This window comes from Lutjanus erythropterus, chromosome 7, assembly GCF_056507025.1.
Source record: "Lutjanus erythropterus isolate fLutEry1 chromosome 7, fLutEry1.hap2, whole genome shotgun sequence".
Taxonomy (NCBI): domain Eukaryota; kingdom Metazoa; phylum Chordata; class Actinopteri; order Lutjaniformes; family Lutjanidae; genus Lutjanus; species Lutjanus erythropterus.
Genome location: NC_139323.1, coordinates 25,778,366 through 25,800,930, shown reverse-complemented (window position 1 = coordinate 25,800,930; position 22,565 = coordinate 25,778,366). Strand labels below are relative to the sequence as shown.

The following is a 22,565-nucleotide window of genomic DNA, read 5'->3' as shown; positions in this document are numbered from 1 at the left end:
TGGTAACATAACAGTACTACAGTAGTTAATTATAACATATTTAACTCCCTTTACATGATACAGTTGCACATCAGCTGCTTTCACACTAAAAAATATCAATATCAGTGCAGATATCAGTGATTCTGACTCTGGTATCATGTGATATTGGATCTAAACCAAATTTTGTGACATTGCCCATTTCTTATTGCAGGTATTTAGACCTGTCTGTCTGTGATGAACAATGAGACGGTCATTAGAAGACACACGGCACTGGAATATGTGCATGAATTTGTGTATAGTTCTTTGCGGAAGGGAGGGGGTCGTCCTTCCGTGTTGGTTAGCCGGTGTTGTTTTGGCCTGTGTTTACATAACCCACTGTACGTGTTCAAGTGAGAACAATGGCATGGAGGCTCCCAAAATGGCGACATAAATCACAGTGTCAACCACACAGCAGAAAAGTGACTGAATGCTGCTAAAAAACCTCTTTTATATCAGGTGTACTATATAGAGGAGGCAAATGACAAAGTGTGCTGCTGGGTGCTTTGTGTTGGAGCGGTTGGTGAAGAAGGGAGGGTGAAGGCTGGCTGTGTGTTTTTGAAAGCAGATTAAAGATCAAGACAGGAAGGGCCAGGTTTAGGGAAACAGGAAAACTGATGCAAGGAAATGGACTACGTCACCAGCCAGCCCACCACAGTCTGTGCTAAAAGTAAAATCCAGACCCAGCGCAAGTATGGAGTCTTTGCTCAAGTCGCCAATGAAACTTGTACTTTTGACAGGTACGTGGGCTTATGTACCCTCTAGCATGTTAGCAGGTGTCATACAGGGAGACAACAGTGGATGTTTCTGTTTTTATGGGCTGTCCATTTTAACGTTGGTGGGTTTAGGCTGTGTGATTGGCCCACATTCGAGGCTGGTATAAGATTTGTAAATGATTTTAAAAATTATTCACATTGTTTTGTCATTTACAACAGAATTTTTGTTGCTGTATTCTCAAATTGTGTCCGCTCAGTTCAATGGATTAGTTCAATGGACTGTGTGTGGTTACATGAGTGGCAGGTTTAACACAGCCAGAGATAAAGACACAATTTTTACTGGAGCACACACTAAAAGTAGCAGCAGTGGCGTCACAAAATGGTTTGAAATATGACTTATTTTAAGTATTCTGACACTTGTATTTGGTACTTTTAATATAACTATTTTAACACTCTTTTGTTTGGTTCTTGTGTCGACGCAGCATGGCTCTCCAGTCTGATGGATCCATGCAGCCTCTCTGACATTTGTGATTCTTGTCACCAACTTGCAACATGCAAGTCCCTGAATGGATCAAACGACGCCTGCTTCTGCAACCACGGATATACTGGAGATGGAACGACGTTTTGCAATGGTGAATATACACATACAAAGCCACCCGTATGTTACTGAGTATTTTCAATGATGCAAGAGTGCAACCAGCCTTGTGTGTAGCTGTCATGGAAGCCTTGACTATTTTAGGAGGCCTTTGTTGTTTCTGGCTGTTCAGCATGAGCAGACAGAAGCATTAAGCCAACATGGGACAAATGTGGGTTAATTTAATATTTTTAGAGTGTGGGGGTTGACTGTGCAGTGCAAAATAACTTGGATGTAAGAAGTTAAAAATATCTCAGGCATTAGATGTGGTAAAGCTTCTTAAGATGCCTGTTTGTGCCACAGTTTACTCTTGTTTCTAATCAAAATCTAAGAAGGGATACATATAAATGCAAATAAAACAGTGTCTGAGATGATCTGATCAACACAATCAGTATGTTCAGGACAGGGTTGCTCTTTTGCAACTGCTTGTCTATTGATGTGGTTAACCTCAAAAAGTTAAACAATTTTTAAAACATCATGTTGACTCACATAATGACCACACTCACTTTACATTATGCCACTTGTTACATGGCTGTTTACTAAAAAAATATATAATTTGACACAAAATATTGATTTTAAAATGACTTAACAGATTAAAAATGATTTCATTACCTCTGCTAAGACTGGCTTTGTACAGTTAAGCTTTCACACAACTACTTGCAGGTTGTAAATAGCATTAAACAGAATTTCCATGCAATGCGATGGTTATGTTAAGAAATTTTAAAATAATCAAATTCTGATGCAACACAGTTTAAGTTAATTTCACTAAAATTAGCCAGTTAGATTGTTTTTTTCTTTTTAATAATAATTGTTTTCTTGTTACATTTATTTGAAGCGAGAAGTGTCATTCTAATTCTATTATTAATTAATTGTAGTCCTCCAAAATCTACAATCAGAACTGCATCTCAAGCAACAGTCTGTTTTTCATAGCAGAGGTCTGCTATTCAGAAATAACGTAGGATGACGCAAATGACCAATCGGCACAGAATATTCGCAGAGGCTATGTAATAATATTCCAACAATTAAATCATAGTCGATAAATATCAGATTATGTTAAAGTCTTTAACTTAAATTCTTGGGCAAATCACACATAAAAGCCAGAGTATGTTTGTGAAGTTTTTTGATATACTAGGTATCGTTCAGTCGGACCTACGAAATATTAAATCATCCATCTTTGCTCACTACATCTTAACCTTTTCATAGAATATAAGCTTATATACTATAGCAGCCGTGAGAAGCAGGTAATTATCAGTTATCATATTGGTTGATGTAGAAACTGAATTTTTCCCATCTAATTTTGGCTTGAATCATTATACTGAAATGTAATAATTAATTTGTCCATTTCAAAATATAAAGGCACCATCTGTGTCAGTAATTTGAACAACTTTGTGTGTTTGAGTTTGTATTTGTTGCTGTGGTGGTTTGGAATTTGCTATTTTTGTATTCTCTATAGTTGGCAGCTAACCTCATTGAGAGCTAATTAAATGTTGCGGCGTGAAAAAAATATCTCCTCGATGCAGCTTTATTCGTAACATTTTTAATGGCCAGCGTTGCCTCTCAGTCAGCATTGTTGCTCATGTTTTGTTTCTGGGCTGTTTAGAATTCCTGGAACCCTTTTTGTTTCCTGACCAAACATGATCACAATCACATTTTCCAAGGGCCAAAAAGTAAATCAAAATGTGAGGAGTACAAACTTTGTTGCGAATGATTTTAAAACAAAAGGGCACAATGAAGTTCAGGGTTAATGGATGTGGTAGTGGTTTTAAAAGTAATTGCTTTCATTTGGTGTGTGACTTAATTTAATGCAAAAAACATTAAATAAAGTGACATAAATGAGTTAATGCTGTGTTACCTTAACACTGAACTTCTTATCAAAGTTGCTCATTGAAAAAAACTAAAAAATTAAAAATTTAACTCATAGAAGTGTCAAGCTGATCCCTTCAGAGTTTTTAAACATTTTTTGAACAACAAAGTGACAAATTGTGTCAACTGAATACTTGAGGATAAAAGTGAGACATCAAAGTGAATCATAAAATATGTGGATGCAATGTTTGTGCAACAGTGTCGGTTTATGCATCCCGTATGTTTTGGAGGTATTTCCCCTTTGGATGCAGTCGCCTCCCTCATCAGAGCAAAGGATTTCCCTTCCCGGACAGCTTTTGTGCAAAAGGTACAGAGGGGAGGAAGAACGCAGCGTCCATCATACCCTCACAAATGAGAACAACAGTGGAAAGTCTCACCAGGTCATTTCCAAAAAACTGGGAGAGCAGAGGCGGAAGGTGTGTTTGAAAATGCAGCTGGAACAGCACTTTCTGTAACATGTGGGCCACTGCCACATCCTCCCAGCAAACCGCTCTGTGTCTGCTGCTTTTTAAACTTGGGCAACAAAGTGAAAAATATTTAAAGTAATTTGAGTTTCTCAAAATCAAATGCAGACAGAAAAAAAACAGGAAGCCAGGACTTTAATCAACTAACTTAGTGGAGTCTGAGACACAAAATCAAGTTCAAATCAACACCAGGACCCAGGAATAGGATCAAGTTTTTTTGTAAATCGTAATTTAACTGTGAAGGACGAAAATCCCCTGTTTGACTGAATGCAGAAATATGCTGCGATGGTGTTACTTTTCTTGGCATTAATACATGGATTAATATAAGAAACCCCCATAGTTACACGAGAAATAATCCTACCAATCGCTCCAGAATATATGGTTAAATACTTGGTTTCTGTTTTTGGAAAACGGTTGCCCTTGTTAAGAACTCCTGCCACCATGTCCTAAGCATGCCAAGGCAGTTTTGGTGTTCTGTGGTGTTATAACTCAAGCAGATATAACTTATTGCTCTATTTTAAGTTAAAGGATTAAGATGAGTTTTTTGCTGTCAAAAAAGAAAGGGCTTTCTGATAGTCCAGCCATTTTGCATAATGTTCAGCGGGCAAAGAAGAAGACATTTGTTGTTGAAGAGGCAGAGCAGAGATGTCAATTTCTTAACCAACGGCAAACCAAAATGCAAATCAGCCACAAGACTTGCAGCTTTTTAAGTAACTGCCGAGGCAGAGTTTCTGGCACGACTTCACCTTCTTCTGAGGTGCCAAGAGGTCAAAACTCCAGCAGAACTTATAGTATAGAACAACTTTATTGTTAGACCAGCGCATTTCAAGTTGTGGTCGTCATCAGGGTCAGCATAAAGCACATTACAAATAACATTTAACTAGGGCATTGATTAGTTGTCTTTTATATATGTATGTTTTAGTTGTTTGATTTTTTTCCTGCTTTATAACTACCCTGTTTAAAAATTGTTTGAAGGCTAAAACGCATCGCTGGAGTTTTGACCTCATTAGCTTTTTTTCAGATTTTTTTTTTTTGGCCTTTTTGCCTTTATTGACAGTGACAGCTGAAGAGTTAAGAGGAAAGGGGGTAGAGAGAGGGGATGACGCGCAGCAAAGGGCCTCAGCCGAGTGTCGAACCAGCGGCCGCTGCCGAGGACTGATAGCCACAGTACATGAGGTGCAGCGCTACCAACTGAGCTAAAGGGGCGCCACAAACCTTTTAGCTATTTGTGTAATGAAACATAGATTTTTGATAAACTTGCACTTTTTTGTGTAATTACTCAACCACAATTATCTCCAAATATCTTCAAAATAAACTTGCTACATGTTGAGGCATCTTTCTATATTTTACATAAGGGCCTAATGGAAAATGTAGGAAATTAAGAAGAAGGACGTGGTAGACTGAACAAAAGTAAGAAGAAAACTATTACAGAAACTTCCTACATGTTCAGGCGTTTTTCTAGGGTATATTGAGAAGCCTTATGGGAATTGTAGGAAATGAGGGATACATGATAGACTCAACAGAAGTAAAAAAAAATACAGAAATAAAACAAAAACATTACAGTACAATTAATACTGTAATTACTGTAGAAACTGTAATAAAGAATAAGAATACTTTAAATAAAGCAAATAATATCATTGATTGATTGTCACAGTCCAGAAGTGTCCAAAGATGAAAAAAAAAAAACATAGATCCTTGCTGAGTTAGTTATTTTTTGTAGAGCTAAATAATTTTTCATGAATTTTTGTTTATGACGGCTCATTTTGTCAATATGTTGAAGTTTATATACATCTAAGTTTTTAGTCATTAGCCTCAGTTGGTATAAATCACTGCAAATCACAGCAACATGAAAACAGCCAGTCAAAATCTATAAATGTTTTATTTTCTTTGCTCATCCAATTAGCTTTTTTCAAAGGAGCCAACAAAAATTTAAGCCTTAAGCCTTAAGTTTTACTTCACTGTCTCTTGCAACTAACCCAGTTTACTTTCTATCCTCGTCTTTTCACCACAGATGACAACGAGTGCCAGAATGTGACTAATATCTGCGGGGACAGGGGGAACTGCACCAACACAGCGGGCAGTTACCACTGCACATGTGTGTCTGGATACACGTCGACAGGATTGGGCAAGTTCCAACCCAACGATGGCACAGAATGCATCGGTAATGTCTGATTCATCTGCTTGCTTATAAATGTGCAAAAATTGGTTTTGGTCGCACACTGTAATGATCAGAAACATATTATAAACTGCACTGACAGAGGAGCTCACGTGCAACTGGGCAGGATATCACGTACGTGAGTGTGAAAGCAGTAACTACACAGCTGTGAGAGCATCAGGACTGTGTATGTGTGAATGTTTTTTTCCTTTCACTGTACTGAGGAGGATAAACATGTTGCAGAGATGATTTTTTTCCCCCCCTTCGGCTTTTCACTTCCTTCCCATCTGCTGTTCTAAGTAACCACCTGAGATCTTTTGCTCCATTTGCAACAGAAGAACAGCACCTTTAACCCATGCTGTCGCGTAAACTATTCCTGCAGATTTCCAACTGGGTGGCACACACTATTTCATACAGCGCAGAGGCATGTAGCTGATTTTAGAAGCTGATTTATGAATATTCAAATGTGTAATATGCATGCAAGAATAGCAGTTTCTCTCCCAAAATCGATTATGCAGTGTATTAAATGTAATGAGTGGGAACTACTTATGCCACATTCTGTATTTTTATGATGATAAATCATTTCACTTCACTTTCAGTATCATTTTCACTCATTTTGAGGTGGAAAAATTTTGGAGACATGTCTGTTTACATCTATATTTAGTCTTCAATTAGTTATGTTGAGAGTGTCACTTCATTCATATTCACTGGGTCACATCAAGAAAGATTAATTTAATCTAAGAGTAGTTCTAAAAAGAGTTTAGCAAAATTAGGTTTGAAATAAAGAAATCCGGAATTAAAATTAAGCAGAACTCTGGTGCATTCAGTTTTCAATGTCGTAAATACATAAGTTCAACTGAAATTAAATAGTTTAATCAATATGGAAATACCCAAATTAAAATAGATACATAAAAAATAAGTTTGAGTGCTTTTGGGACCTAGTAAGTACAAAACAGGGTGATACCATTAACTTCCCCCTGCTCTGTATTACTTAACATAACATTGCATTGTTTGTTAGCCAGCTAAATAGCAAAATAAATAAACAAATAAATAAAACATGATGTAGTTTGCTAGCTAGCTAAAAACTTAACAAAACATTATATTGTTTGCTAAAGGTGGTTAGCCTAGTTAGCCTACTTATGATAACCCAGCAGAGAATTATTTTGCTCAATCCGTCTCAAAAATGAAGCCATTTAAATTTAATACTGGATCACATTTTAAACTTGAGTTTAAAGCTTTGGTGAAACAAACAAAAAATATCTTAGTTAAGTGTAAAAACTAACCTGCTGTTTAGCGAGAGGTTTAAATTTCATTTTTAATTAATTTAGTTTAAAAGTTTGGTGCAACATGATTTAAAATTCAACCATAATTTAAGGTTTAAAAATGAATCCCCGGTGCTGCAGCCAAGCCATTGTGTTTACCTCTAATCTGAGCCGAAGTCTTCATTTGCATCTTTCAGATATTGATGAATGCGAGTCTGGACAGGTCTGTGGACCAAACTCACACTGCCATAATACGAATGGATCTTTCTATTGCACCTGTCAGCGTGATTACATCCCAACTTCAGGCACTAAGCACTTTCATCCAGAGAGAGGTGTAAGATGTAAAGGTCGGTATGAGGATGGAAGAGCACACACATCCATAAGCACACACACTCCTGCACTGATACTTACATCCAAGGACATACATCTTTCTTCATCTCTCTCACACATGAACACGCGCACACACGCACACGCACACGCACACACAGCACAGAACTCAAATATTTAAAACATTTTTTTTTTTTTACAGAATCTATTATGCAATACATCACATAAATGGTGCAATCTTCAATTTTCTGATGTTTTGAGCAATGTCGATCACAAAGACATCCATGTGATGTTATGCCTGTGCAAGTTTTATGAGTTTTATGCAATTCAGACTTCGCTCTAACAGGCTGTTTCCTGGTGAAATTATGGAGATAAATTAAGCAATCAAAGAGAGAGTTTAGGTAATTGTTGTTGTTTTTCAGAGCATCCCCAAAAATACTGCCATGACAACATCGGCTGCATCACACAGACTGTCAACAAAACACTTGAATATGTAAGTACCCCCTCCTAAGGATTTCAACCAAATAAGATGGATATAGATGTGATGACACTGCCCTCTGTTGGAGAGAAATGACACAAACATGAGGTGAGACAGGCAGGAACTGCATTGTAGTTAGGTCACATATCATCCGACTGCCACTTGCACGATCAGCCGTTTCAGACCTGCAGTTCTGGGCCCTCCATTGCGCCACCTACAGACAAGAAAAGTAACAGCAGCAGTGGTGTAGGACTGACATACCAATGTGCACCATCTACAGGCAAAGAAAGTAATAGTTTTAAAGACTTTTACTTATAGGACACCTGCAGGCAATGGGTGTTACAGTTATAGAAATATGTAGGTGGATGCTGAGTCACATCATTGCCATAATGGACTGGCTTGTAAACAAATACATGTACGTTGGGGGATAAAAAGCACTGTAACATTTATGAACTCAATTCAATGCATCAAAGATTTAGGATCTACATGGAGCAGGAAAAAGTTGCTGTTTTTCTGTTTTACTCCATGTTGAACCTTTGAATATTAAAACTCCTCTGTTGAGAAATACAATGTTGTAACGCTTTTTATCCAGAAAGACTGCAGCTTTATTCACTTTAATTTGTTCACTGGTCATTCTTGCCCCAAACAATTTGACAACGATGTTGATATACGATCCAGAGGCCTACATCAGTTTGATCACAGAATTTTTTTTTATAACTAGAACAGAGTCAAGCATCTTATTTTCTCCAGGATTATTCTCCTGGTTACTTCAGAATGAATGAAATTTAACACCAGTTAGGTGACATTTGTACAGACAGTTAACTCACTGGCTCAGCAGCCGTAAACTGAAAGTTAATCTCAGTTCATTGATATTTAGTCAGGGAAACAAACATTGCACTTTATTTTACTGTACATTAACAAGTTATACCAAACTATACTTTGTATTAAAATAGACAAAACTAGAAATAATGTGTTAATTATTTGACAGCATTAGACCCTTTATTAGATTTTCTTAGAGGGTAATTGGGGACACATTACAACAAAACTGTACTGTGTACTGAAGTGTATTATCTCTCGTTGTCAACCACAGACAAAATATTCCTCTACCTCTATAATTTTGTCCTTTAGATCTGGTTCACATGTTTTTAAATGTGAAAGTAGCAGATATGGCATTTCACTTTAGGTTACAGTTCTGTTGTAATGTGTCCCTAATTACCTCCTACAAAGTACAGCTTGTCACAACTTATTAGTGTACTTTAAAGTAAAGTGCGACCAAAAAAACATTTGCTGCTTTGCAGCCTCAGATCGCACGTGTAGAAGAGTAATTTCAGGTTATGTATAGTGCGTGAAAGTGATGTTCCATTCCTAATTTAGTTAACAAAAACAACAAAACAGCAGCTGTGAAAAAAAGAAAAGAAAAGAAACTGCAACTCTCATTGCCAGCAGGTTGCACAAGTGTTAAAATTTCATTATCTGTTTCTTTCATTATATGTAAGAGGTGATATGAACGTGTCTAAACTGCTCCTATAACCTTTCTGCCCTGGTCTGAGAATGACCAAACAGCTCCTCCTTGTGGAATCTCCAACTTGCTAAACATGTATGTGCACAATATGGAGGCTGTCAGTGAGCTATGTACCAGATCCATCTAAAGACAACGAAAAGAAACCTACAGTACATCAGTACATTTATAAGAAATCATGAAGGACTTGATGTAATATGAGATCATTGCAAGAATGTCATATCATTAAGCAGTCTCTGAGCACAGATGCTTTTTTTGCTTCCTCCTAGATGAGCAACCTCACCGAGCCCCAGAGTGTGCTGAAGGAAATTGCCAAGCAGACGTCCGGTGAGCTCACCTCGGTGGAAGTGATCGCATATGTTGAGGCCCTGAGTCGATCCGCATCAACACTGGCTGCAGGAGAAAAGGATTATGCTGTCAAACCATCCGTCATCAACTCAACTCTTACAGTAAACTTTGTTTACCATTCTTGTTTTTCACTCAACGTTTGGAGTTCTGCCTGAACTGCAGTCATGCTTTGAATCGGTTTAGGAGAAAAACAGCACTGCATACAATCTATTTCCTTTTTTTCATGTGCTGTGCAGTCCTGTCAAGACAATTAGAGACTGTTGTACTGGAGTAGATAAATATCTGTGATTGGTTACTATGTGCACATCAGCAGCAGTTATTTCAACATCAAAAGAGACAAACATATATTAACCTAATGTTTTAACCATTAGGGATGCACCTGAAACCAAATTTGCTATTCAGGAAAGCACAAATAATGTCATGGAAACAGATATTTCTTCTGTTCAGATTTGCTCATTATTATTCTGGAAACAATCATGTCCGAAGTGTAAGTCAGTAACTTCAGAGTAGTGCTTTTTACTTTTATCACCAAGTTTCTATTTTCAATGCAAATCAGAATCTTTCCAGTTAAAGGAGGGTTGGTGAGGTTCAGTTCATAAAACTTTATTTTAGTTTATTTTTTTACTTGGAGAGAGAGAGAGAAAGAGATGAGAAGTACTGCATGAGGATGTGGAAATACATTTCATAACTAATTATATGATGATATTAAATCAACTTGATTCATTGAAGGCAAGGCAGTTGACTTGCCAGTGAATATTAGGTTGTAAAATACAACATTTGCCTGATTTAACATGAATTTTGTCATAAGCCACGCCCATGTCTTGTCTTCTATCCAAATACAGATTTAGAGATAGATCATTTTGTTGAACAGAAACAGATAAGGATAGTGATTACTCTGTACAGCTCTAATAACCATACCTAATTACAAACTATACAGGCATGCCAGCTAGACTATTATGCACACTGAAAAATCTCCTTTTCAACAGAAATTAGTGAAAGCAGTGAACAACTTGGTGGAGAAGGATGAGCTGGTTGCCTGGAACAGAATGAAAGAGGAAAGTCGGGAACATACCATCACAAAGCTGCTGCATACAGTTGAAGAAAGTGCTCTGATGCTGGCCAACAGCTACAAAACTCCAACGGAGCTCGAAATCAAAGCCACCGAAATGGGTGAGATAATTATTAACACTAACGCTCTCATCGACACTTACATTACATTAAATTGTCCTGCCGTTTATTCCCACCTGTGCGCAGGAAAGTGAGGTTTTGCATAATTGTCATTTTCTTATTTTTAATTCCTTCATATACCTGACTTTTTTTGCTCTCCTCACCCACAGAATTAAAACTCTTCACTTTTGATGCTCGTCACACAAAAGCCAAACTGTCTGCTTCCATGGCAGGAGATCATATAAATCTGACTCCAAAACTGAGACCTACAGAGGAGGGCAGAAACGGTAAAGTAACCCACTTAATGTTTAAACGATGGTCAAATCAAAAATGCCTTTTCAAAGTTGTGACCATCTGCATACTTGGGTGAAAAGGGAGAACTGTTTGGCCATATGTTGCCATATGCCACATATGCTGCAAGCCAAAGAAAAAAGTAAGCACTCACATTTTCTTACTTCTTTCTCTAAACACCAAATATAATGCTGTAAAGACTTTTTTGTGCCAATGCTTATTGGGAAGTGGAGTGGGTGGATTGTTCTAACACCAAAACCAGTATAGCATATACATATATATATGTGTATATATATACCTCAAAATAGCCTCTGTGTATTTATACATATACACTCAAAAATTTACACAGCTGGGTGGTAACAGATTACATATTATCCTAATTATATAATCGGATTATAAAAAGATAAATATCATCAACCCAGATTACATTTGAAAAATGTGACATTGAATTATCGTTATGTTTTCAAAGATTACTTCATAACATTTTTGATTACATCTTTAAAATATGGCAATTTTAAAAAGGTGAAACTTTTTTTCATGATGAAAATGCTTTATTAAATGAGAAATAGTGTCTTTTGTGGGAGTTTCTCAGACAACACCTTCACAAAAAAGAACTCCATATAAATATACATTTTATTTGCACTGAAAATGTTTTAAGGTGTTTAAAAAGAAAAATGTATATGTGTTTTTTTGCTACATTCTGTTTTTAGTGTAAGGTGCAATATTTCTGATGTTTGATTTTGAAGTAATCCAAGAGTAATACAAAAGATTAGAGTTTAAAGATTAGATTACTTTTTTGGTGATCCAGTGGATTACATTACTAAATGCAAAAAAATGTGATGTATTATGTACTCAGTAACTAACTACATTTCAGAGTAATCTGACCCAACTCTGCAGGTGTACACACTTTTTACTCTGCATATTCTAATGTAGTCTTGTAGCAAAAACAAAAGATCTATTTAAATATTCTTTTTAAAATGAACTGGTATCAAACTTTTACTCGTATCAGCTGATACACAAAGTTCAGGTATTAGAATCTATATTGGTAAGGAAAAAATGTAGTCAGAACATCTCTACTTGGAGACATATATTGAAATTGGATCCAATAGAATCTTATTTTGGGACAAGTCAGTCACCCATCCCAAAATTTGCAAGTCCATCTGGTCCTTATGGCAACAATTACACAAGTAGCAGCAGGTTGGGTCAAAATTATTTGGATGTGAACATGCAGAAACTGCCTCTGTGTGAACTCTAGTTTGTATTTCAATCAAATCCAGCATTAATCTCTGTGTTGACTCCCTGTATTATGTGACATTTAAGTTACCGTCAGCGTGGTAAATTGTTAAATATAAACACTGAGCTCTACACAGTTGGTCAGACACTGTTAATTGACTTGCTTCACTTAGCCCACAGTTTGATTAAAACTGCAGTTTAAAGTTTGACTCCCTCCTGCCTTTGTGAAACTTTTTTTTTTTTTTTTTTGTCCATCAGGAAGTGTGTCAGTGGTATTTGTGCGATATGACAGCGTCGGTGACATCCTGAAGCCGAGCAGCGACCCAGGTGTCACCGACTACTCGCGCTATGCAGGAACAGGGGAAATCACTGTCAACTCCCAAGTCATAGCAGCAGCCGTCAAACCTGCTGACGTTTACCAACTTGACCATGTCACCTTCACTCTGAGACACAACGAGGTAAAGACTGTTCAGAGTGCTGAGGCTGCACGGCTACATTGTTTTCCCACTTCTGCACTCTTAATGTATACCTTCAAAATGTATGCTGATGCGTGTTTCTGTGTAAAAGACAACTTTCCAGTGAGACTTTTTTGTAGGATTTTCTTGAGAATCGTGACCTGCTTACAGCTGGTGGATCTTTGTTATTCTTCCTTATCCTATTCCTTAATTGCTTTATTTAGTTAAGCAACATTTTAAGCAACTAAAATACCTCTCTATTTTTATTTTATTATTATTTCATTTTCTTAACAAATCCGAATGCAATCTGTGTGAAGGTTTTCTTCATTTCCCTGCTATCTTAAACTTCCACCTTTTCTGTCTCATATGATTACTTTATAAACATTGGCTCCAATAGGATTCTTCTCAGTTTCCAACATCAATATCCCATCATATATATCTTTGTCAGACTGCAGCTATCATTACATTCTCTTTTTCTGTGAGGAATAGCTTCCTTATTCCCTGACTGACTCTGGCAGTAACTTGATAACTGCCTGAGTTTCCATTAGAGTCAAATTTAAGCAAACTCACATGGGAGGAGTAGTTAGTGCTTTGTGTAAAGTTTTATGAAATTTTAAGATTCGGCTCCACGTATTTCTGCAATGACCTCTCAGTTAAGGGGAAATGGAAAAGGAAAAGGTGAATAGATGATGGAGGAAAGCGAGTAATGAAGGGAAATAACCCTAAAAGTTAATGTACTGGTATTTTCTTTTAAGATAATTAAAATGTATGAGAAAGTGAAATCATTATTTTTGTTGGACCCTCGAGGCTTAAGCCTAACAAAGGAGGTGTTGATTTATGTTGAGCAGTGAAAATCCTCCGTAAATTGCCTTTAAAGAGCAACAATCAATAATTTGGGCTCCATTTTCATGCAGACGCTTTCTGCAAGTGAAGTGGTATTTTCCCGTGACATACTGGAGTGTTTTGTTTTTTTTCTTGCACCTGTTCAGTATTTTTGTGACACATTTATTTGAAAGAAAATTTAATGACTCAAGGGTCTAAATGACTAATTCACCTTCATATAATAAAAAAAACAATGTTACACCAACTGGGCTGCATACAAATCTGACTGAATGTAAACATGGTTAAAATAGAATATAGAATAAAAGTACAGACAGCTTGAAAAACACTAGACCACACTTTAACCCATTAATGAATAACGGCTACATTTAGTACATTAACAAAAAGTCCCATAGACTTTTTCTGTTCGTGATGGAAAATCAAAATTTGCCAAGACATGTGGCGACACATGACAAACTCAAATCAAATTTTTGTGCAATTCTAGTGAAATTGCACATAATAATTTATGGAAAATCTGTCGACGTCTGCTTTCAATATGTTCATGTGGTTTCTAATGGTAAAAATCTGCCCTTGTCCAGCTTATTCAGGCGTCTGTACATTTGTACGTCCCAGTGAGATTCCTTTCTCACAAAAATACCTGCTGTGAGCTACTGCTCCCTTGGCGCGTTCTGTGCAGCACACATGACTGCACTTTATGCCCTGTGCCATTAATTTTGACCCAAAGTAATGCATGATAATTCTGAAGTTTATTTTAAGCCAGTCAGAAAATTGTGAGACAATTAAAATAATAAGTGAGGCCGATGCAAAACACACCAATAATTGGACATTCTATGAATATGACATGAGTGAATGTCTAAATTTCAATAGAAATGCTTCAAATATAATTTCTGATGCGCTTTAAATTGATAAAAATTCATTTAAAGTGAGAATCTGACCTGCACAATCTGTTTTAACCCCCTGGTGGTGTGGTATCACGAAGCAATGCAGTACAAAAACTAATAAAAGCAGCAGCATCCACAGTTAACAGCGTCTTTGTTCCTCTCCGTTCCCTGAAGCCCATAGACACTAAAGCTGATGCGGTGAAGTGCGCCTTCTGGGAGTACGAGCCGGACAGCCTGCAGGGCCGCTGGGCCACTCACGGCTGCAAGACCGTCCACATCACCACCAACGCAACCACCTGCTCCTGCAGTCACCTCACACACTTTGCCATCCTCATGTCCTCTGGGAGAGCCAATGTGAGTGATCATACATTAAAAATACAACTGTAGCAGTGCAAAGGTATTTCCCTTTTTTTTTTTTTTTTTTTTTTGCATTTTTCCATCAGGGCTTTAAATTATTTCATAGAATGATTTTAGGAAAAAGGTTGATCATGGTGAGCACATTCATTTTCAATGAGGGCGAGAGCTGAACCTCGTATCTGGATTCTGCAAGAAATATTTTTAGTGACAGGGTTCTATTTTTTATCATGAGAAAATGTTTTTCTTTAATCTATTTTATTCAGGAGATACAGAATATTGAGCTCATTGAGAATACTGAGATCAGTAATTATGATATTTAATTGTCCTTATATACACTCGACGTTACTGAATAAATATTCTGATGTTTACAGAAAGTTGTTTTCAACTAAGAGTAAAGTACTGATGGCATCATACTAGATGTTTTACCTTCTTCATAAATGATTTACTCTTTTTGTGCTGTTCAGTGAAAAACATCAAATAGAAGTACACAGAGACGTCTGTATCTGTATCTGTATCAGTTCCACCAACAAAATGATCTGTCTCTGTATTTGCACAGAAGAGCAGAAGTAGGTTTGGTTTGTACTGCAAGTCAAATTATATCGGGCAAATGATGTATTTTCTAACCTAATATTCATTGACAGTTATTGTACCTTCAAAGCACCAAGCTGAATTAAAATGGGTATATAATTAATTCTGAAATATGTTCCACGTCCTCATACTGGACTTCACATCTCTAAGTGATTTTCCCCCAATTAATAAGCAACTTCGGATAGAAGAAATATCTGTTTCCTTTGCATTATTTTTACTTTCTTGAATAACATATTGGGGTTTGGGTGCATCTCTACCATCTGTGAAATGTCAACTTCTCGTGAACTAAGAAAAATAAGACATATTGCAGCTTTGTGACAAATAATTCTTTGTTTTTCAATGATTTATTTGTCCTGACAGGAGAATGTTCTCAACTTTCTTTTCTGTCATAAACTTACAGAAATACTACACCTGAACACAATGAATGTTTCATTTACTGTGTACGTTTAGCCTTTGTTTAGATGAAACTAAATGTGCCTGTGTGTGCACTTGTTTTTTTCCTAATTCAGTTTTTTTGAAGGCCAATACCATCATTTTGTGTTGAGAGCGCTGACTGACAACATTGTGCCAGCTTTTACAGCACCTGATTTGTTCTTTATTAAATACAAAGTCTTTTGAAACTGGAAACCAAAAACAATGAAAGTCTTTTAGGGTTTGCAGCTCGGAAAGGCAAGGTGACTAACTGCACAGAAAACTCTGGCAGATATCCGCCCACATTTTAAAGAGACGCTTCCCATTGTTGTATAGCACTCGACACTGACCCCAAATTCCCAGATAAAGCAGAAAAATGAAAAGAAAATTGAAAAACATTTTTTCCAGCGTGTTCTTTGCAACAACAGCTAGGTGAGATCTGATCCAGCAGGACCAGGACTGGCCCAGTCTGCCCGCGGCCCAACACACTGGCTCGACCCTGGTCTATTCCCATGTCCTATCGAATGATTCCAAGCAGAAAACACAACAAATTACAACTTCAGCATACCATGAAACTGTGAATGAAACACCTCCCTTTCCATTTGCTTCTCAGCTGGTGGCCCACTATACCGTCCTGACCCGGATCACCCAGCTGGGGATGATCATCTCCCTCATCTGTCTGTCCATGTGCATCTTCACCTTCTGGTTCTTTAGCGAGATCCAGAGCACCAGAACCACCATCCACAAGAACCTGTGCTGCAGCCTCTTCATGGCCGAGTTCATCTTCCTGGTGGGGATCAACATGAACACACATAAGGTGAGGATGCTGTTCGTGTGTGTGTCTGTGTGTGTGTGTGTCTCTCTCTCTCTGACACACTATTCTGCCATTTCATTGATTAAAAACCTTTTTCATTTGAGTCGCAAGAGAAGGTGAATTATTTTTGAGAAGCACTTTATTATACACTACATTAATAAAACATAATAAGCCGTACTTTGTACCACATTAGTCAAAAAATAGAAATAACATGTTCTTTATTAGACAGAATTAGATTCTTTCTTGGACACTTATTAGACTTTCTTAGAGGGTAATTAGAGGCACATTATAACAGAACTGTACTGTAAACTAAAGTGTATTATTGACCCATATTAGACTGTGGAGTCAGCTGTAGACAAATTATTCCTCTACGTCTATAATTTTGGACTTAACTTGGTAAATTTGGCTCACATGTTGTTTTTAAAATGGCAGATATGTGATTTCATTTTAGCTTACAGTGCAGTTCTGTTCTGTCCTGTAAGAAAGTCTAATAAGAGTATAATAAAGAACATATTATTTCTAGTTTTTGTCTAATCTGATACAAAGTGTGGCTTGTTTTGTGTTATTAGCATACCATTAGGTGTGTTTAGTGTCTAATTAGGGTGTAATTACTGTCAGGTTTGGGGAGTAATGGATTACATGTAAAAGGATTACATAATCTGGATACAAAAAAACTGTATTACATTACAGTTACAGAAAAGAATAAATAATTGGATTACAGGTAAATTTCGTAAAAATGGGGATTATTAAACAGGATTACAAATTTAAAATGCATTTTAAAATAAAGAATGATATGCTACTATGTGCAGTGCACAAACATTACAACACTTTGTGAGTCTTGAATCATCACTCTTCTTCGTTTCAGTGTTAGCAGCTAATTTTACAGTCAGTTCATTATCGTGGCCTCTTGTGAAAATAAAAAGCTGCACTGGGTGGAAATTTCACCATTATTTTGTTTTTAAATAAAACAACATAACAGTACAGTGACAGTTGTGTCTTCAGCTGTCATCATCCAAGACTGGACATCTAATTTAAATAAATATAATGTTACAGGAAGGACTAATCGCTAACATTAATTATGTAGAAATCCAGTTAACTAGCTAACCTGTCACTAGATGTGTTTAGGTAAAAACTCAAACTTCAGAATATTTTCTGTCAGATTATCTTCAGTGTAAATGTCAAGTGTGATTAGTACACTCAACCATGAACATTAAATATACATAATTACTGCTATTAATCTAATTGTGCATTTGTGTAATCCAGAAGTAACGGAAATGAATCCAAGATTAACAAAAAAAATGTAATTTCTTTAATACTGTGATACTTGGATTAGATTACTAACTATCTGAATAAATTTTTGTAGTAACCCTCCCAAGCCTGATTACAGTCTAATAAAGAACATATTATTTCTAGTTTTTGTCTAATTTAATATAAAGTACAACTTGCTGTGTCTTATTGATGTACTACTTAAAATTGTTACAATATTAGCGATGCAGCTAAACAAACAAATATATGTGCAGAGTGAAACAGGAACAAAATGACAGTATTTCTACACATATAAACTTGTAAAATCTGTTTCTCTCAACTTTTGTCTGTTTCTCGGCAGCTTTTCTGCTCCGTTATTGCAGGGCTGCTGCACTATTTCTTCCTCGCGGCCTTTGCCTGGATGTGCATCGAGGGCATCCATCTGTACTTAATAGTGGTTGGCGTCATCTACAACAAAGGCTTCCTGCACCGTAACTTTTACATCTTCGGCTACGGAAGCCCGGCGGTGGTGGTGGCCATCTCAGCAACACTGGGCTCCAAGTATTACGGCACAGATAAAGTGTAAGGGAGGAAAATACTTGAGCTTTTTTTTGTACAGACAAAGGCTTTTTTACAAAGACCTCTTTTTCAACTCATTCAGCATTTTTCAGGGAACAAAGATAAACAAATTACATTAATTATAAATACAAGGGGACAGAGATTAAATTTGGCCTGCGGGGACAAAAAAAGAAGCTGAAGATGCTTGGAGAGAGGAAGGTAATAACTGAATTAGTCTAAAATAATTCTGAAAGGTTTTCGGGTACCACGGAGAGTTTGAATAGAAATCTATAAATAAAAGTCTGTTGTGTATTAATGCAAAAGATAATTAAAAGATTGAAGTTATGCAAAAGAAGCGCTGATTGTTCATTGCTGTGAGCAGAGGTGGCTTTTTCAAAGCAATTGTTTTTGTACTTGTAAGATAAGAAGGGTATGTAGTAGCCCATACAATATTGTCATAATTAAGATTAGGCCAGATTAGACTAAAGTAAAATGATGAGGGATTATTGCAACAAAGAGATCTTCAGTTGGTAAAAGTGTTTGTTAGATAACACCTCCTATATTTGTATTACAGGTGCTGGCTGAGCACAGAAAACCACTTCATCTGGAGTTTCATTGGGCCGGCGTGTTTGATCATTCTGGTAAGATCGGATGTCTTTGTACCATCCTAAAAAATGAGAGTATTAATTGAAATCATCAAGCAGGGATTGTTTCAAAGATAAATATTCATTTGATGGTGTTTGTTTGTCATGTTTGTTTTGGTCGCTCTCCACTAAAGGTTAATCTCTTGGCTTTTGGAGTAATCATCTACAAAGTGTACCGGCACACTGCTGTGAAAAAGCCTGAAATCAGCCACTATGAAAATATCAGGTAGGATTATATGTACTCTTGTTGAGAAGGTCAAAGGAAAACAGAAAATCAAGCTGCAAGTTCTTTATCTGGTGGATTATTCTGGTATCATGTGGCGTCCTTATCAAATTACACTTAGTTTGTTGTTGTTGTTTGTTGCGTTCGCCGACGCTCTGTTAAAATCAGCATTGTCGCCCTCAGGGCGTGCGCCCGTGGTGCCCTGGCTCTGCTGTTCGTGCTGGGAGCCACCTGGACATTCGGAGTGCTGCACATCCTCAATGAGACCACCCTCACTGCCTACCTGTTCACCATCACCAACGCCTTCCAGGGGATGTTCATCTTCATCTTCCTCTGTGTCCTCTCCAGAAAGGTAACGGTTTGGTTGGGCTTCTTTGTTATTTTCTCTCCTAAGTTTTTTTTTTCCTATTTATTTATTTAACATTCATCATGTGACTGTAGTTGAGCTGTTCAGATCAAGACAATGGGAGTTACAGGGGAACTCCAGACAGTTTACATGACATAGTCACATCCAGCATGTGAAAATGATTATGTGTCCTCTGGGTCTCAGGAGGAGCTTCATTGGGTCCAAAAAGTACCCCGATCATCACGGTCATCTTACTTTGAGCACGGAGACAAATTATTTATAACAAAAACACTGCAAACTGAAGCTGAAGCTCTGAAGATATGGGCATTATCCAGGTGCATTATGGGAAAAACAAGGGACCAAAAATTATGATATTTTAGCCATTATTTTTAAAATCTATCTTTTGCAAATCCCACAGGTTTATGGAAGTGTCCCATTAAATGCCTTGCTAATGAATATCAACAAATAGGAATTCTTTTATAATTTTGCTATTTAGGAAATGCAGGTAAAAGATGCAAAATGCAAAAAAAGAAGAAAATGAAGAGGAAGAAGATGGGAATTAAATCACTGCGGTGGTGAAATAAACGTAGTAAAAAGTCTGAAAATTAATCAAATGGAAATACCCAGGTTAAGCTGAAATACCTCACAACTGTGTAGGACTTATACAAATGTTCTCAGTTACACTATACCCCTGATTTTATTCTACTATTTTGTATCATATCATATCATATAATGTATGTTTTCATCTAAATCCCTTGTAAATTGTGTGTTGTTTCAGATTCAGGAGGAGTACTACAGGCTTTTCAAAAACGTGCCATGTTGTTTTGAATGCCTCAGATGAATTATTGTGACCAAATCCCGATCATCTGCACTTGTACAATAATAGTCGACACCGCAGCTCTGCAGTATCCCGTAACTCAAGCTTTCATTTTTTTTTGGAAAATGATGTGAGAACATGTAGCACTTGTACTTTCTAAACATCTTTGTTTCCCCTTTTTAAACGACTTCCATCATTTATGCACATTTTTTGTTTGTGTTCAGGATCTTTCTGTACAATGCAACTCTATCAACATGTTCACAAAGACATTCTTCTGAGAGTAATACAGGAACCAAAATATTTTGTATATTTTCTGTTTAATTTAATGCCTTTGCAGTTATCAGCATTACACACCAATTAATCTACACAGTTTGTTTTCTTTGTTCCTTTCTTGTGTTTGAAATTGATTTGTAAATTATTAAAATGAATGTGGCAAACTAACGCATTTCTCTGCTTCTCGCTTCTTTTGTGTGCAAAAATCAATGGTCTTGTTTAATGCATTCGCTACCTTTCTGAACATCACACAGCTAAGTGTACAGTCAATTATGGATGAATCGCTGTGAGGACCGTGTTCGTTCTCTGACAGTCAGGAAGGCCGATGGCTCCATCTACTGGATATAATGAGGAACACACTCTAAAAAGCCTTCAGTCGCCTCAAATCCAATCCAGAGTCTTTAACTGGTTCTGCTGCAAACATATCAGAGGTGAGCCAACACCATACAAGAAGATCTTATTAAAATATATCTTAACAATTAATGAATGAATTAATGGGAACAGCATGGGAATCCTACAATAATCATATTACTGAAATACTCAAACAGCTGTATGTACTAAATATTTACTTGTGTGTCACTATATAGAGCACACTCTGAAGTCCAGTCTTCAGATTAACCTTTCTGCTTTTTGCTTGGTTGTCTAAAAACTGTCCATGTTTATGTTTTCTTGCTTGTGTGCAGAGACACTGTGTTTACACCGACTTAGTCTTAAACTCTAGGGATTAATTTGTTGGATGCTGAAACATTTACTTTAATCTGTGGAAACATGTTTTTCCACAGACAAATACATGTGCGTAGTTTTCCTTCTATTTTGTACTCAGTTTTGTGAACTCATTGAAACAAGAAGCGCTAGTGTTGACTTGTTTTTCACTTTCTTTCAGTCGCTTGATTTCAACCCGGCCTGATCATAACTAGAACAGACTCTGACTCTACCATCTCTATACAAGTGGAAATTAATGACACACAGAAATCTGGTGCAACCGTGCTTTCATTTCTTATAAATGATTGGATGCGATTGCATGCTGTCCTTTTATAAATTAAATTCAAATGAATATTAGTACCAGGTTTTGCTGACAAAGATGATACTAAATCAGCTGAGATCATGACATGACCAATGGTGATGTTTTGAGAACCTTTAAAATGCCAAGTATAAGTATATAAGTAAGTAAGTAAGTATGATCAGCAAAATGTACTCAAAATATTAAAAGTAAAAGTGCATAATGCATAAAATATTCACTGTGGCTCTTATTGAATTATATATGTATTACGTCATTAGATTATTATGACCCATGCATAAATGTAAAAGCAGGATTTTACTATTATATTTGGTTGAGGGGGAGCTCATTTTGAACTATTTGATTAGGATGGCAAATAATGATTATTTGTCATTATGGATTAATCAATTGATTGCTGTTTATTAATTGTGCCACTGTACTTGTATATACACTGTTAAGTAAATTAATTTATAGTAGAATATAATATTTTATAACTCCTTCATATGTGTTGTATGCAAAAGTCTTAATTTGTAAAGTAACTAAAGCTGTCATGTAAATATGTTAAAGTAAAAAGTACAATATTTCCCTCTGATATGTGTTGGAGTAGGGAAGGAGCATGAAAAGAATCGAGTTAATTACAAGTA

General features: G+C 36.6%; 1 protein-coding gene across 1 annotated transcript; it reads left to right on the top strand.

The window, feature by feature from the left end:
* The first annotated feature begins 643 nt into the window (after positions 1-643).
* adgrl4 (adhesion G protein-coupled receptor L4) lies at positions 644-20,761 on the top strand. Its single transcript, XM_084723315.1, has 16 exons — positions 644-755; positions 1,214-1,363; positions 5,704-5,853; positions 7,307-7,456; positions 7,859-7,929; positions 9,703-9,882; positions 10,768-10,951; positions 11,119-11,235; positions 12,731-12,930; positions 14,823-15,002; positions 16,618-16,821; positions 18,425-18,645; positions 19,196-19,262; positions 19,400-19,491; positions 19,672-19,840; positions 20,613-20,761. Exons 1-16 carry the CDS (start codon positions 710-712, stop codon positions 20,673-20,675), a joined length of 2,244 nt encoding a protein of 747 aa, XP_084579441.1. The 5' UTR covers positions 644-709; the 3' UTR covers positions 20,676-20,761.
* Positions 20,762-22,565: the final 1,804 nt, after the last annotated feature.